This window comes from Bubalus bubalis, chromosome 1 (assembly GCF_019923935.1).
Source record: "Bubalus bubalis isolate 160015118507 breed Murrah chromosome 1, NDDB_SH_1, whole genome shotgun sequence".
NCBI classification, from domain to species: domain Eukaryota; kingdom Metazoa; phylum Chordata; class Mammalia; order Artiodactyla; family Bovidae; genus Bubalus; species Bubalus bubalis.
Window position 1 is genome coordinate 114,118,549 of NC_059157.1, and position 16,807 is coordinate 114,135,355.

The 16,807-nt window shown below is 46.0% G+C and overlaps 1 protein-coding gene across 17 annotated transcripts in view; it reads left to right on the plus strand.

Annotated features, from left to right (window-relative positions):
• The window catches only part of KALRN (kalirin RhoGEF kinase), a 705,208-nt gene that overhangs the window by 313,425 nt on the left and 374,976 nt on the right, over window positions 1-16,807 (plus strand). For all 17 annotated transcript variants that reach the window (XM_025281073.3, XM_025281358.3, XM_025281444.3 and 14 more), the window contains one exon: window positions 2,866-3,096. In XM_025281073.3, the coding sequence (XP_025136858.1) occupies window positions 2,866-3,096 (231 nt within the window). The remainder of the gene's footprint in view (window positions 1-2,865; window positions 3,097-16,807) is intronic.

Here is a 16,807-nt window from a genome sequence, read left to right on the forward strand (position 1 = left end):
AGACTGTAAGAAAGCAAGGCTGTGCTCCTCTGGAGCTTTCTGGATGGTGAACAGGCATGTACACACTAGCCTTGTCACCACTTTTATGAAGCAGCTCATCAAAAAAAGTACTAATTTCCTCACCGGCAGGTCCAGAGGACAACTCACCATGGGGTGGAGATAAGTGTTTGTAGGAGTGAGAAGCTGCTGCGGAAGTGAAAGTCCAACTAAACAGCTCTTCTGCTAGAAAATCAAAGACTGGGAACATGGTAAAAGTTAAGGGGGAAACACTTCGTTTTAAAGTAAAAGAAAATAAGTATATAGGTGCATGTGTGTGAATACACCCAGCCCAATAAGTTTGTCAAGTGATGTGAACTCTGAGGGAGTGGCTGAGGGATGTGAAGAGATGGGCTGATCAGGAAAGCTGGATGAGAAGAGGGAAGAGTCTTCACATCTGGCCCATGGATTTTCTTGGGGGAAAGGTCAGCTAAGGCACTGTTTCTCAAAGTGTGTCCTGGGACCAGCTGCCTCAGACTCACCTGAGGTGCTTGTTAAAGGTGTAGATTCCTGGGTTCCATCCCAGGCTGAATCTGACTCAAGTAGTAGAACCTGGAACCTCCATTTCAATAAATATCAACCCAAGTAAGTTTGGTGCTTGTTGAAGTCAAAGAACTAACTAATTTCAACTGAGTGAAAATAAGAGTTTTTGCCACAGTCAAAATGGAAATTTGAATCCTGGTTCCTTCTCTTACCCGTGTGACCTCAAACAAGTTACTTAACCACCCAAAGCCTCATTTTATTCCTCTGTGAAATGAAAGTAATAACAAATGCCTGTAGTTTTAAGAGTTGTAAAGGTAATTTGTGTAATCCACTTGGCCCAGTGCCTGACAGTAATAAGTACTGAAAAGGTAACAGGTTTCATCATTTAAGAGGCAGAGAGAGGAGAACTAGTGAGCCAAATTTGATCTCACCAGTTCCAATGCTCACAGCCGAAGGCTTTCTCTCAGGACAGAACTGTGCCTCTGCCCATGTGTCAAGAATCTCTAAATTTACTCGTTATAAAATATAAAAATAGAGCATATAAATGAGAGTAATATTATACTCACACACTCATGGAGTGTGATTATAATATATAGAGAGACACACAGCATTTCTCTCAATTAATTCTCGGGCCCTAGCACTGTGGGATGGAGATGCTCCCTTCAAGCCCACTTTAGAGGGCAGTGGAATGCCCCTGCGTCCTGCACATGTGGGCTGAGGCCGAGGACTGGGACTTGGGTTGACTTGAGTTTCAGGACTTGGCCCTCCAACTGGAACCACCCAGCCCTGGACAGAGCACAGTGCCCAAAGGCAGCATTGCTCAGAATTCCCTGAAGAGAGGTCTCCCGGGTATGGCCACGGAATGTGTATCTTACTCATGTCGCTTATTGATGAGGTACTTCCCCTCTCCCTCTCCTGGCAATACATCGTAGGAGGCAGCACGGTAGAATGGGGTGGATAGAGTTGGTCATCAAAATTGGTCATTTTCCTCCAGCCAGGCTCTCTCTCCTGTCTCAGCTGTGTTCTCCACCTTAATCATGTGTTCTCCTTTCTTAATCATGCCACAGTCCCCCATGCACTTTTGTGGCTCCATCAACAGGGGAGTAATGCAGGCTCTGTACTTCTGAACCCCCAGCCAAGCTATTATCAAGATGTGCAGGTAGGGGAGGGGGAGCTGCAAGCCCAGCAAATGGCTCCCTATTCATCATCATAAGGCCAGAAGTGGAAGCACACCTCCTCTGCCACGTTTTTGGAAGGAAAAGACTGACTTAACTCTACATTAACTTTGACTTCATTGTTAACCAGATTAATTTGGGGTCTTAAAATTCCTATCAGTTCCCTAGTCATCACTGTTTTAAATTAGAAAGACACATGCTCCTTGGATACTCTGCCAAGCACTGGAGAGCCACAAGTGTCAATCAGATGACACCACTTTCTAGAAATATTGCCAGGAATCTGGTGAGGATTGACAGGGAATGTCACCCCCACTGGTTTTAGCACTGAGGGTGAGTTTTGGGGAACCCAGGAGCATGGATATTGTGTCTACAATCTAAGGGTCCCTCCCTTATTCTGCATGTTCTGAAAAGACAGGGATGTTACCACTTTCAGAATAAAAAAAAGGGGGGGGTGAATAAAAGGAGAGTGAAAGAAGGATAAATATAAAAGAAAGAAAATGACAAGGAAATAAAGAAGGCAAGATAGAGAAATGATGATGATGATAAAGATAGAATTTGGTAGCCAGTACTACGCACTGGGTTCTGTTCTAACTAAGTACTCTGCTTGTGTTAATTCATTTAATCCTTACCACAACTCTTTGAGGTATGTGCCATTACTATCCCTACCTCACACACAAGGAAGCTGAGGCCCAAAGAGGTTAAGTAACTTGCCTCTAGTCGCACACCTAGAAGTTCAGAGCTAGGCAGAGGAAGGTGAGGAAGGAAGAGGCAGAGGGGTTTATGGAGACAACGTATGTTCAGGTTTTTTTCCCAAAGTGGAGCTCTGTTGCCTAACCTAGTTAGAGATTCAGCTAAGATATTTACCAGGTACCGAGTGTCAGGCACTGTTCTAGGCATGGAGAGAGATAAACAATGCAGAGTACTTGCCCTGAAAAAGCTGAAATTCGAAGAGAGACACTGATTCAGGGTCTTGAAGACCATGGCTGCAGCACCAGCACCTCCCCAGGCTGCAGGCCGAACACTGGGTCAGCTCTGGTGGCACACTCCTCGGTTGTCATGAATCTGGGTGGGAATCTCAGTTCCAACCAGGGGCCCCGGCAGCTTGCCTTGCCTGTCTGTGCCTCACCCTGCCTCCCCCTTCTCCTTTGACTTGACTTTTCTTGTCTTACAGGTCAGCCAGGATGGCAAAGCACTGCTAGATGTGCTGCAGCGGCCCCTGAGTCCCGGGAACTCCGAGTCCCTCACAGCCACAGCCAACTACTCCAAGGCGGTGCACCAGGTGCTGGATGTGGTGCACGAAGTGCTGCACCACCAGCGGCGGCTCGAGAGCATCTGGCAGCACCGCAAGGTGCGGCTCCACCAGCGCCTGCAGCTCTGCGTCTTCCAGCAGGACGTCCAGCAGGTAACACACTGCTCCCCCGTCCGGCATCTGTCACAGACCAGGCAGGCATGCCTGAGTCCCTCACCGAGGTGATCAGGCCTGAGGATGCCTGATTTATGGACAGAAGAGGGCAATCCAGCCCCCATCAGCCCCCACCCTCTCCTATACCATTCAGACTTGTTCACTGATGCTTCTCACTTAAGCAGCTTTACAGACCTGGCCTGGGGTTGGGAAGGGAGGCTCAATCTGAGAAAGAGCAATTCTTTGCAATCATGACTTTGTTTTCTTTGGGGAAAGCTTGACCGTCCCCCAGGCATGAGCTTTCTGGACAGCTCTGGGTCTGGGGTGGTGGGTATCTGAGCACTGTCAGGGCTGGACCCCCAACCAGCTCTCTTCTCAACCAGGGATGCAGGTGGCCTGCTGGAGCTGGGGGGTGGTGGGATACAGAGCCTTTAGGGGATTCTTTGACAAGCTTGATTCGGAAATCAGATTTAAAAGATGGGCTGTTGATAATTGTATGTTCTGTAATTAGAGGTTACTTCTGGCTTAATCTGTTTCTTGCATTATTATAATAGTCACAGCTTTTATTCTTTACCACAAAGAGTAAAGAAATGGTTATTTTCTAACTATAAAAGGATAGACTTGCCACAAATACCCTTTTGGATGAAATGACCCATTCTTTTCTCCTCATACTTCCTTTGTCTGTCTCTTTGGGGACCCCTGGGAGCTTTTCTCCGAGGACTAATAGCTGGAGCAGGGGGTGGCTGGGAACTAGAGATGAGAGTTAAGATTTAGTATCATTTCCCTGCTGGTTCACTGCAAGAGGCAGGGGTGGGAGCACTCATGTTCTCAAACTTTTTCTGTGGCCACCTCATAATTTCAGGATTATACACATAAAATAGTGTTTCACTCTCCTTCCACACCTCCTGTGATATTGACCAAGTGTAGTCAAAAAGTATATCAAAACATACATGGAAAATGGAAAGCTAACTGGATGTGTCTTTGGAATGTTGGTTCCCCTTACAGCTGTCGTTAGGGAGACCTTACACTGGGTACCCTGAGAAGGAGCTAGGTTTGGAGGGAGAGCAGGGCATCCTATCAGGGGCTGTGACACCCTCTGTGTGTTGGGTTACCGCCATGCAGTCAGTCCCAGGAGTAGACAGGCCTCCAGAAGTGTCCCATATTCTTGGGCTGCCCTAACTTCTTTGTAGCCCCCGCCCCCCAGCTAGGGCAGTGAGGAGACTTCAGAGGTGACATGTTAGTCTCAGGAGAGATGGGAACTGCTGATGTGCTGGCCCAGGCTCTAAAACCCTTGTGGTGTTTGCTGGGAATGGAGAAGCAAATGCTTTAGTTGTCTGTTCCTGCTGTCTGGAATTGTTCAGATCAGTGTATCATCATCTCTGAGCACAGGAGACCGCAGGGTTGGTCTGTGAATGAGACAGAGTGAGGTGCCAGCCTCCAGAGGCACACAGAGGGGACGTTACTGTTTTGGTGAATTTTGAGTGACTTTGGAGATTTCTGTACCATGGATTATGCAGCTTCCTTGGTGTGCTCATTGCCTTCCTGCTGTTTTCATGGCTGTTGGATGGTGTAGGGTTGATGCTGGAGAGGGGCAGAGGGCTGTGAGGGGGGTGGGGAAAGACATCCCCGTTAGGAGGGCGGCATCTAGACACAGACTCTCTGGAAATCGCGGTTATCAGACTTTTCCGTGGCCACCCTGACATCTACACTACAGCTGAGGGAAAGCATAACAAAGCTACACTGGTGACTGTTCTTAGAAATGAGAGCATTTCAGGAATGCAGACCCTATCAGTTCACCTCTATCAGTGAATCACATTGTTGGCACTCAACAAAACAATAAGGTTATGAGGTAGAAGTAAAGGGGTTTGGATTTTCCATGAGGACTGAATCCCCCAGGGTGGTTCATTCCATTGTTCTTTTCTGGACATGTGAATGTGACTTCTGAAGACATGATATCATTCAGCCATTGGCCCACTCATTCTCACTCACCAAATATCTGACTCTGGGACACATATGCAAAGACGAATGTGATAAACAAGGGCTACTAATTCGTGATGGGTCTCAGATGCTTCCTGACACCCAGCAACCATCAGCATCTGATCAGTGTCTGAGCTGGTGCTTCAGAGGTCACTGGACATGATGAACTCAGTGGTTCCAGTGACAAACTCGAATTTTGGTCTCCAAACTCCAAGCCATGCAGGAGCCTGTCCTAGTTTTTACAATGAGATTGGGACAAGTAGTTTCCTTTCTCTGTGCTCCCACAATTATACGCTGCTGCTAAGTCGCTTCAGTCATGTCTGACTCTGTGCCGCCCACCAGGCTTCTCCATCCCTGGGATTCTCCAGGCAAGAACACTGGAGTGGGTTGCCATTTCCTTCTCCAATGCATGAAAGTGAAAAGTGAAAGTGAAGCCGCTCAGTCGTGTCCAACTCTTAGCGACCTCATGGACTGCAGCCCACCAGGCTCCTCCGTCCATGGGATTTTCCAGGCAAGAGTACTGGAGTGGGGTGCCATTGCCTTCTCCGACACAATTATATAATTATATTTAATTATATATATATATATATATACACACACACACACATACACATACTTCCCAGGTGGCACTAGTGGTAAAGAACCCACCTGCAACTGCAAGAAAAATAAAAGACTTGAGTTTGATCCCTGGGTCAGGAAGATCCCCTGGAGGAGGGGGCATGGCAACCCACTCCAGTATTCTTGCCTGGAGAATACCATGGACAGAGGAACCTGGTGGGCTACATTCCATAGGGTCGCAGAGTGTCAGACATGACTGAAGCAACTTGACATGCATGCATGCATCCACATACATAAAAAATAATTTAACACAAGCTATTGAAATTTTATATATTTATCATTTTTTTATTTTGCATTTTTCTAACTCTTGTGTTCCAGTATCTCCTTGAGAGCAGAAGGCATGACTGCTGCTTCTCTGTGCCCCTTACACCTCTTAGCTGTCTGGCATAAAGCTGGAGTTCTTTCTATATTTGCTGACTTGAGCTGAAATGACCCCTGGAGGACCCCAGTTTCTGCCTCTATGACTTGAGTGCCAGCTAACCCTCCCTTCCAGCCCCTTTAGTAGTTGCCAGGGAGTAGCGGGGGTCTGCGTGCAGGAATCGTGGAAGGCTGCAGGGTCCCAGGTATTTACTTACAGCCCCAGGCAGGGGACTCAGGCACATAACATTAGTGCTACAAAGCATCTTGGTGCCCATCAGCTATTCAGCAAGTGTGGGCCTGGGCAGGGAGCCCAGCACTGCGCTAGGTTCTGGTAAGATGCCTGCTTAGATAGAAAGGCAACAAAAGATACACACTTGAAAGTAGAAAGTTCCATGCTACCTAAGCATGCCAGGCAGGTGCATAGCAATCATGTATTAATGGGACAGGCAAGGCACAAGAAGTCAGAGTTGGTATCCTGAAAGAGGAGACAATTGATTAACCATATAGTCTGGATCCAAGACTCCTGAGCACATTTGGGGTTGAGAGATGTTTACTCTACAGCCTAAGTGGGAAGCTTGTGAATGAGCATCAGTGGCTGGGGCAATATAGCGTTGTGGATAAAAAGCATGGGCTCTGGAGCCAGAGAGCCTGAGTTTAAACCCTGCCCTGACAAGTCTTGGCCATGGGACCTTGGGTAAGTGACTTCACTCTTGGTGCTTCAAGTTCCTCACCCCTAAAATAGGAAACATCACATACCTGTCTTTTTGGACTGGATGAGGTGCAAGCACAGTGCCTGCCTAGCATGTAGTAGATCCTCCAGCAGTATGGCCTGGGTTTAGTCACATCTTCTTTGAGTAGTACTCGGGTGTGCCCTGATGCTTGTGCTGTTGGGAACCCCCAGCTTGATTCCTTTGTTTCTACAATAGCAACTGCTTCGTGGATCTGTTGAGTTTCATTTCATTCAGTGATAAAAATCTCAGAACTTCTAGGGACTGGAAGAGCACCCAGTCTCACCTACTATAGGTCAAGGAAATTGAGTCATAATCATACAGCTAGTTAATGGTAGTTCCAGGACCAGAAACTAAGTCTTCTGGCTCCCAGTCCAGGTATCCTACAGAAAAGTCACACGAGAAAGGAGCCTGGCAGACAGAGAAGGAGAACAGAAGAGAGACAGGAGGGATACATACAACCTAACAGAGAGAGAGGAAAGACAGACATGCACATACACACACCCTGGAACAGGGAGAGAAAGGAGAGACAGGGACTGTGGGGGATGGGAAAGAAAAGGATAGATTTAAAAACAGAGATCAGAGAAACAGACATACATGGGCTGGGAGGAGAAAGAGAAAGAGGAAGGTGGGGCAGAGACAGAAGAGAAAGAGACAGGGACTCCTGCTTGTGGAGAGAGGAGGGAAAGCCAGCCAACCTCTCCCTGTGCCTGACTCCTTATCTCATTGCCATTTCTGGGGGTGGTCTTTTCCCAAGCAGGATTACCTTGTCCAAAGCATGGAGTAAAGCAGAGAGGTTGAAATCGAGATAGACACCAGTGAAAACAAGATTTAGACATTATGTAGCCAGAATCGGCCTGACACATTATCTCTGTGCTAGCTCTTCTTTGGGTCCCAACGGGTGTCCTTTTACCATTCTCTTTCCCTCTGGGCTTGGAGGCAGTGAAAATAAGTCTCTGAGGATCAAACTGGAACTTGGGTTCATTAAGATGCAGAAATGCATGGATAGGGCACACCTGCCATAGTATTGCTAGTGGAATAATTTTCAGTGCTATTGTTTTTCCAGCATAGAGTAGAACAGTACTAAAAGTGAAAGTGAAAGTGTCAGTCCTCAGTTGTGTCTGACTCTGCAACCCCATCCTCTGTCCATGGGATTTCCCAGGCAAGAATGCTGGAGTGGGTTGCCATTCCCTACTAAGCAATAGCCAAAAGAGCATTTCACAATATCAGCCAACTTATCTTTCCACCATGGGCTCCTTCCGAGCCCAGATAGACCTAATTTTGTTGAGAAGAACAAGGAGTAACTAGTCTTGATCTTTCTGACAGATGCAAATTCCATCCCATTTTTTCACAGACAGAGAAACTGTCATGAGTATCTCTGTAAGCTGTCTTATTGTACCTCCTTTTCTTCTTCCCCTTGCTTGTGGTGCAAGAATAAATTGGTAAAGTGTTTTGAAACACCTGTGTGCAAGGCCCTGTGCTAGGAGTTGGGGGTCCCTGGCCTGAGAGAAGCCGTATGTACCTGAGGATGTGTCAGTGGCATGTGTCTATCTGGGTTTAGGGCCAGAGAAGCAAGACAACAATGGGCTGGTGGAGTCAGAGCAGAAGAATTTCCCATGGTTGGAATGGCATTTGCACTGGTCCTTGGCGCTCAGGCAGAGGATCTGGGGATGGTATTCCTGGGGATAGCAAGGAAGCGGAGAGCTAAGTTACAGCCAGGGGACAGGGAAGAGGAAATCTAACTGAGTGCCTGCTCTTGGCAGTGATAGCAGGAGGTCAGGCTGGAAGGGTTAGGAGTGGTCTCCGGGGGGACATGACCTGTTTGAGGTTCCAGTGCCCTCCCTTAAGAACAATGTGTTTTGCTTTTAAGTGGTCCAAAAGTGAGCTAGGGAGGGGCAATGATGACAGTATTTTCTGGCTCAGTGACTTTCCATTCTGAATGAATGCATTAATATTAAAATCCGTAGTTCTGTACTACAAATGAATCTCACCTGTTTCTCTCAGTTTTTACTGAAGCCTTATATGGAAAGCTATAGCTTTTACTGTGTCAGCTCTTGCCTGCCAAACAATGTGTAAAAAGGATTTGAGGGTAATTTTTTAAAACTCCAGATAGTGGATCTTTTACTAGCTATAGTGACTAAAGCCCCTTAATCATACTAAACCAGTTTGGGCATTGTATAATCCAGTTAACAGCTTTGCATAATAAAAGGTGAGCACTTTAGGTTACAAATTGCATGCTTAGGAACAAAATGACTGGAATGATGATGGGTCTAGAAATGAACTCTTCTTATAAAAAGGAAGGATTAAAGCATCTGAGAAGGAAAATGCTCACCCAGGGCATACATAGTCCCAGGGAGATGGGGGAACACACACAGCAGGAATCATTCTCAAAAATCTGAAATGCCAACTGGTGGTAGCTGGTGGGTATGTCAGGGAGGAGATTCAAACATCAGAGGTATGATTGGATTCCAGCCCTGAGATTTTTTTTTTTCCTGAGATTAAATGTGTCTATAAACGTTTTATTATTCATAGCTCATGATTCATCTTTATGAGCAATTGAATATCTAATCACTTCACTTATCTTATTTAATCTTCCACCACTATAAAGCAGGTGGTAGTTTGGTCTTCATCTTACTGATAAGGAAATTGAGGCTTAGAAAGGTTAAGTAAACTTGTATAAGGTCACATAGCTAGAGGCAGAGGAAGGATTTAAACTCACTTCCACTGAATTTCTAAGTCCATGCTCTTAGCCTCTCTGCTATGCCCTGGGCACTATGCTGGATGATGGGGATGCAGAGAGACACAGCCCCTGCCCTCGAGGGGTTTATAAGTTAGTGCTGGAATGTCATTGCTCAAAGGGCCCAGATAGATTACTTGGTCCCAAAGGCTGAGACTTGCCCAAGGTTGCATAACTGCTGACAGATGAGATTCATTCCCAAACTGTGCAGTAAGACCCACACAGGCAATCACACTCGCACTCATACGCTCTTCTCCACCCGCTCCATCATTAGAAAATGGCCCGCTATGGTTATTTATCTCTAACACAATGCCCCTAAAACAAGCGCTACCCATTCTCACTTGTTTTTCACAACCATAATTACATTACCTCAACATTGTTGGTGGTTTTCTTTGTTGGTGGTTTTGAGTATCTTGAATAATTTCCATTTGCCCATGGTAGTATTTAGCAGTATTAAAACTCAATTAAATTTTGATGTTGATAATCCAGTCATTCAAATATGTTCAAGTAGACAACAGATGATTCTTTGGGCAGGGCGGGTGTCCAGAAAGTGACTAGGTTTGGGCTTGGCTGAACTGGGGGAAGTAGAGAGGGGAGAAACAGAGGGCTCTGCCAGTCAGGGTTGCTTTCTGATTGGAGTGGGGATGAGGAAGCTTTCTCATCTGACTCTTCGGTGTCACTGATCTTGGAGGGGGCACTCTATCCCTCTCCCTGTGGGAGGAGGCTGGCACCAAAGTGTATGTTCCAGTCTTCTCCATGTACTCTCCACTAGAATTAGCAGGGCTGGGGAGTGGGCCTTGGAGGCCTGCCTCTGATGTGCTCAGATCCTCCTGCCTGGAATTTCATGGACCCTTAGTACCCCTCACACTCTACACCTCACCCGCCTTCCTCTCTGCCCTGCTTTCCACCTTCTGTTCCCTTCCCTGTCATGGTCTTCTCCCTTGGTGCTTACTTTGATTTTCTGATTGCAGACTCTGTTCTGACTGAACAGTGGTCATTTTGTGATGAGCACCTTCCAAGGAAGGATTTGGGTCCCTCCCTCTGGCAGGCTTGGGAAGCTGGTGGGTCCTGAGAAGCAGTGAGAAGTCCCTCCCCAAAAGTTACTCATTTCTCGGGGCTTTCTTGAGCCACCGTAATTTTAAACACCTTTAATGTCCTCAGTTTCTCTTTTATTGTTAACAAGTGACTAAACAACATTCAAAAAACTAAGACCATGACATCTAGTTCTATCACTTCATGGCAGATATGTGGGGAACAAGTGGAAACAGTGGCAGATTTTATTTTCTTGGGCTCCAAAATCACTGTGGATGGGCAGTAACTGCAGCCATGAAGTTAAGACACTTGCTCCTTGGAAGAAAAGCTATGACAAACCTGGACAGCTTATTAAAAAACAGAGACATCACTTTACCAACAAAGGTCCATATAGTCAATGCTATGGTTTTTCCAGTAGTCATGTACAGGTGTGAGAGTTGAACCATAAAGAAAGGTGTGTGTGTGTGTGTGTGTGTGTGTTAGTCACTCAGTCGTGTCCGACTCTCTGTGACTCCATGGACTGCAGCCCGCCAGGCTCCTCTGTCCATGGAGTTCTCCAGGAGAGAATACTGGAGTGGGTTGCCATTTCCTTTTCCAATGCTAATTTTACTAGTAGTAGTTTAGTCACTCGGAGAAGGCAAGGGCACCCCACTCCAGTACTCTTGCCTGGAAAATCCCATGGACGGAGGAGCCTGGTGGGCTGCAGTCGCTGGGGTCGCTGGGAGTCGGACACGACTGAGCGACTTCACTTTCCCTTTTCACTGTCATGCATTGGAGAAGGAAATGGCAACCCACTTCAGTGTTCTTGCCTGGAGAATCCCAGGGACGGGGGAGCCTGGTGGGCTGCCATCTATGGGGTTGCACAGAGTCGAACACAACTGAAGCGACTTAGCAGCAGCAGCAGAGGCAGCAGTTTAGTCGCTAAGTCGTGTCTGACTCTTGCAACCCCACAGACTGTAGCCTGCCAGGTTCCTTGGTCCATGGGACTCTCCAGGCAAGAATACTGGAGTGGATTGCCATTTCCTTCTCCAAGAGAAGGCTGAGCACTGAAGAATTGATGCTTTCGAATTATGGTACTGGAGATACCATAATTATGGTACTCTTCAGAGTCCCTTGGACAGCAAGGAGATAAAACCCAACAATCCTAAAGGAAATCAATCCTAAATATTCAGTGGAAGGACTGATGCTGAAGCTGAAGCTCCAGTATTTTGGTCATCTGATGTGCACAGATGACTCATTGGAAAAGTCTTTCATGCTGGGAAAGACTGAGAGCAGAAGGAGAAGGGGGTGACAGAGGGTGAGATGGCTGGATGGCATCACCAACTCAACATGAATTTGAGCAAATTCTGGGAAATAGCAAAAAAAGGGAAGCCTGGCATGCTGCAGTCCATGGCATTGCGAAGTGTCAGACAGGACGTAGTGACTGAACAACCAGACAGTCACCATCCAAGGACATTTCTGATAAACATGTACTCAGCGTGTCCTTGACCTCAATGTGCTATGTCTGGAGCTTTGAATACCAGGCTAAAGGATAAAAGATTCACACTTTGTAACTAGTGGAGAGCTAGAAAAGATTCTGACCAGAGAAAACAGGTTATCAGAGTGAAGGGCCGAGGTAATTTTGTGCCAGTAGAGGACTGAGTTGGAGTGGGAAGATTGTGGGATCACAGTCATTGACTGAAGTGATGGGAACGAGGGTAGATATGAGAGTATTTATGAAAAAGCATCACTGAAAATTGCTGTCCATTTTGTAATAGAAAGCAAAGGAAGTGTCAGTTATGAATATAGACGTGTATTTTTCCAAGTGTGGTTCTTGGACCAGTTAAAGAACCCAACTCAGGTCCACTTGTCCAACATAGAGCAAAGCCAGTGTACTGACATCAAGTCCTAGTGAAGGAAAGTACAATATTTTTTGCAGGGTGACTAGCAGGGAAAACAGGAAGCTGGTGCTCAAAAGACCTGAACTCCTTCATAGTTTTCAGGGAAGGGTTTTTACAGGCAACATTAGGGGTACACACACAGGGTATGTTATCTGTTCATGGACATTCTTCTGATTGGTTGGTGGTGAGGTAACAGGGTGATGTTTTGAAAATCTTAATTAGCAACCTTCTATTTCCATCCAGTCTGGGGTCTAGTGCTTGTGGTCAGCATGTAATCACCACTCTCCCCTGGATAGAGGTGGGGGTGGTCTTAGTTTCTGCAGAACAACTCAAAGATACACACCAGATTGTTATCCGTATTCCTTCAGGAGGAACTAGGAGTCCTGTGGCTCTGTTGTTCTAATCATTAACTACATGAGCCTCCCCTTTGAAACTTGAGGAAGGCCAAACAAGAACAGGGGCCACGGAGAGGCTTTTGCACCTGAAAGGACCTCGGAGATCCTACTCAGTTTCAGTTCCCCCCTTTCTTTGATGTTCCTCAATCCTGAGAGGAAGAGGGGTGGGATAATAAAAGGAATACAGTTTTGGATAGAGAAGTTAAAAACTCGGTTTAGGGGGGGACTTGCCAGGGTTTCAGATCTCTGGCATTAAGATCATCTGGGCAGAGTTGGGGCTTATTAAAAACAGATTACCTGGTCCTGTTCCACACTATTTAGTTCAGAATCTGTGGATAACATGGTGCCTGTGTTTTAGAAAGAACCCCAGGTGATTCTGAAGCATTCTAAAGTTTGAGAGCCTCTGACTTGAGAGATTCAGTCCTTAGTGATGAAAAGTGTGGTGATACCATAAACAGGAATCAAGGCACTGTAGTGAGGAGATGCTCTCAGGGAGCTGCCAAGGACAAAGACGAGTTCCAGTCACCCCAGCCTGTAGGGCTGGCCGGAGTGGAGGGGCCCAGGGGAGGAAGACTGCTGGTCTCCTAGCTGGCTTCCACCTGGCATCACATGTGTCAGGAGACAGGACCATGGTTCTCAGGGGAAGATAATCTGTTCACCTGCTAATGAGTTTCAGCTGAGCCCTCTTGGAAACGCGACGGCTTTCCCTCCCATAGCAAGACATTTATTTTGATCATACTTGTTCCAAAGATGAGACAGAAAATGAATTGCTGATAACTGATAATTGCTGATAATTGGGCATTTCAAGTGTTGCCCACATGCTCTCCAGTCACAGCCAATGGGGAGCAGGGTGGTGCTGGCAAAGGATGAGCCATTTCCCTTTAGAACTAATGTGCAGTGTGCTGTGTAAGGAAGCAGAAATAATGATTTGATGGACTGTCCTGGGTACTCTCACACATCATGTGTACTGGAGCCTTTAACAGGACAGAATGTATTGTTGACACATGATGACGTGTCAGCCCTCCTCCCTGAGCTCAGAATAATGGCTTCTACAGAGTTGAGGGTGGGACTGGGAGGTAGGAGCTGAGTGGGGCAGTTCTTCACTTTATGTAAAACATCTTGCCTATTTTATCAGGGATCAGATTATGACACAAAATTAATAACATATTTCAAATAAGATGATTGATCAGAGAGAGCCAGGGAGGGAATCAGTTGGAATTCTGATTTCACAACTGTTTGCTAAACATCTTCATTTCTTTTCATGGTTTTGCCCTTCTTCACACAGAAAGTTCTCACATCAGATTGGTTGAGTTAATTCACTCATTTATTCAGCTGATGTTCTTTGAGGCCTTAGCAGTAAACCAAACAAAGCCCCTGCCCATGTGGGGCTTATATTTAGGAAGTAGAGAAAAACACTACTGCAAACAAACAAATATGTCATAGGTGCTATGTGATAGCCAGTGAGCTAAATGAATAAGCCATGGAATGTGTTTAAGAAAAGGTTCCAAGTATGTGAAATGGAACCTACACAGTCCTTGGGGCCAGAATGCATAGGTGCATTCATGAAAACAGGAGAACCGTCAGAGTACCACAGTGAGTCAAGGGAGAAGGGACAAGAACCTAGGTTCCTCTAAGTTATGATGCCCTTAATTTATGATGGTGCACATTTTGATGATGCTTTAGCCACCTAAACCACTCATGTAAACAGAGCTTAGACATCAACTTAAAACTGTGTTCAAAGGTAGTTGCCTTAAAATGCAGGGTCCTCCTGCATTTTAAGTTGGAGTCCTTCTCCAGTGTTAAGTGAAAGTGAAGTCACTCAGTTGTGTCCGACTCTTTGTGACCGCATGGACTATAGCCTGCCAGGCTCCTCCATCCATGCAATTTTCCAGGCAACGATACTGGAGAGAGTCGCTCTCTCCTTCCCCAAAATTAAGATTCTATCATATTAGAAGAATCAAAAAAATCAGAGTCCCTGGACAGAAAGCAGCTACGCCTTTGATTTTCTCCCATTAACTTGGTTGCATTCATGCCCACTGTTCAGAAAATATCAATACTTCTCTTCAAAAGGACTTTTCTGTTCTCCTTAGCAGCTAGAAATAACTGTCTCCTCCCCTGAAAAACAGAGTCTTGATTGTATACTGGTTGGAATAAACACAATTAGCTGAGGAAGAAAGGGGGTGATTAGGGAATTATACTTAATGGCTGTTAGATTGGCTCCTAAATCCAGTTCAGGATGTGAGTGTCCTCCCTTGGAAAAGGCTGTTCTGGGAAAGGACTAATTCTGGTGAAAAAGTTGGGGAAAGTTGGGGTGTGAGAAAGGAGGAAGAACTTTACAAGTGGTTTGCAAGATTACCTGCCTGCTGTTGTGGTGAGGAGTCCTGGGCTGACCAGGACTACTGTCCCCAGCGACAGGGCAAAGAACAGGCCTCCAGCTGAATGGGTTGGCACAGCTTTCCCCGAGACAGTAGGCAGCCATGCTTGCACTTGACAGTTCATGTCTATAAATATTCATTGAGTATCTCCTGCGTGTGCAAGGCTGATGGGGACACTGGGGGCAGGCAAGTGATGAAAGGGCAGCATACAATGGTGGAAACCTCGTACTTCTTCAGGAACCACCTGCAAAGTGAGGCAGTGCAGAGGGAGGATACACACAAAGGGAGAACTTTGAGTGCGAGCTGTGAGAGGTACTGAAATGGAGGGTCCTAGCTAAGGAGTATGGAGCTAGAGACATTCAAAGTCATATGTTGAGAGGACGAGTTTGAGTTGACTTCAGCATGTCTTAAGCAAACCCCTCTGCCAAGTACCATGCTATGTCCAGGAATCACAGAGAGGTCAGAGTCTAGTGGAAGAGACCAGCCTGTGGGCAATAATTGTAGTTTGAGCAGAGCAGAGTGATACCACCCCCAGCCTGAGTGGGCTGTTAAAGAGAAAACACTTTCCAAAACTAGAGATTTTGAGATGGTGCTTAAAGGATAAATACGAAGGAGCCTGGGAAGTAGATGTAGGGAGAAAAAAAGAGACATTTCATGTGAAGTGAAAAATACCAAGAACAAAACTCAGAAGGTAACAAGCAGTTTTGGGGATATTGAGAGGTGGGACAGGAATTCGCTGGAGGTGGAGTTTGGGGTGGGTAGGGCTGGTCATAGAGGACTTCACATGTCATGTTAACACTTCCCTCATAGCTCAGTTGGTAAATCATCTGCCTGCAATGCAGGAGACCTGGGTTAGATTCCTCAGTCAGGAAGATCCCCTGGAGAAGGAAATGGCAACCCACTCCAGTATTCTTGCCTGGAGAATCCAATGGACAGAGGAGCCTGGTGGGCTCCAGTCCATGGGATAGCAAGAGTTGGACACAACTTAGCGACTAAACCACCACTACCAAAAATTATACCCCAGTGAAATGCCTTCAGGAATGCAAGGGTTAATTTGATATAAGCCTAAATTTATAATTCTTCAGATGGATTTCATATCCCTATTTTTTTTATCATTAGGATCCAGCTGTATTAATAATTTATAATTTATTTTTAAACCTTCGTGTATAAAATTACTCCTTTGAAATTAAAGGCACATCTTGCCAGAATCAGATTGAGAACTATCATTAGATGCTACTTCCCACTCAAGTTCAGACACACACCTGTCATTTATCAAAACCAGAATGTGAGTATAAAAATTGAAAGAAAATATGAAAAAATCTGTCATCTGCTATCCCTCGCGACACACTTGCTTCTGCACCAGTGACAAGTTCCTATTCCACCCAGTTTTTCAAGCCTTTCTCCTGGAGGGATTAACCTTCTACCTGCTTCTTCATCACCCCCATGCCCACTCACCAAATCCTAGCCATTCTGTCCCCTGAATATTACTCAAACCTGCCTCCTCACAGACACTGCCATTGGCCTCATCTGAGCTATTATTGCCTCTTGTCAGGATTTCTGTAGGAACTTCCTGTTTTCCTACCCGTGTTCCTGCCTTCATCCAATCGAT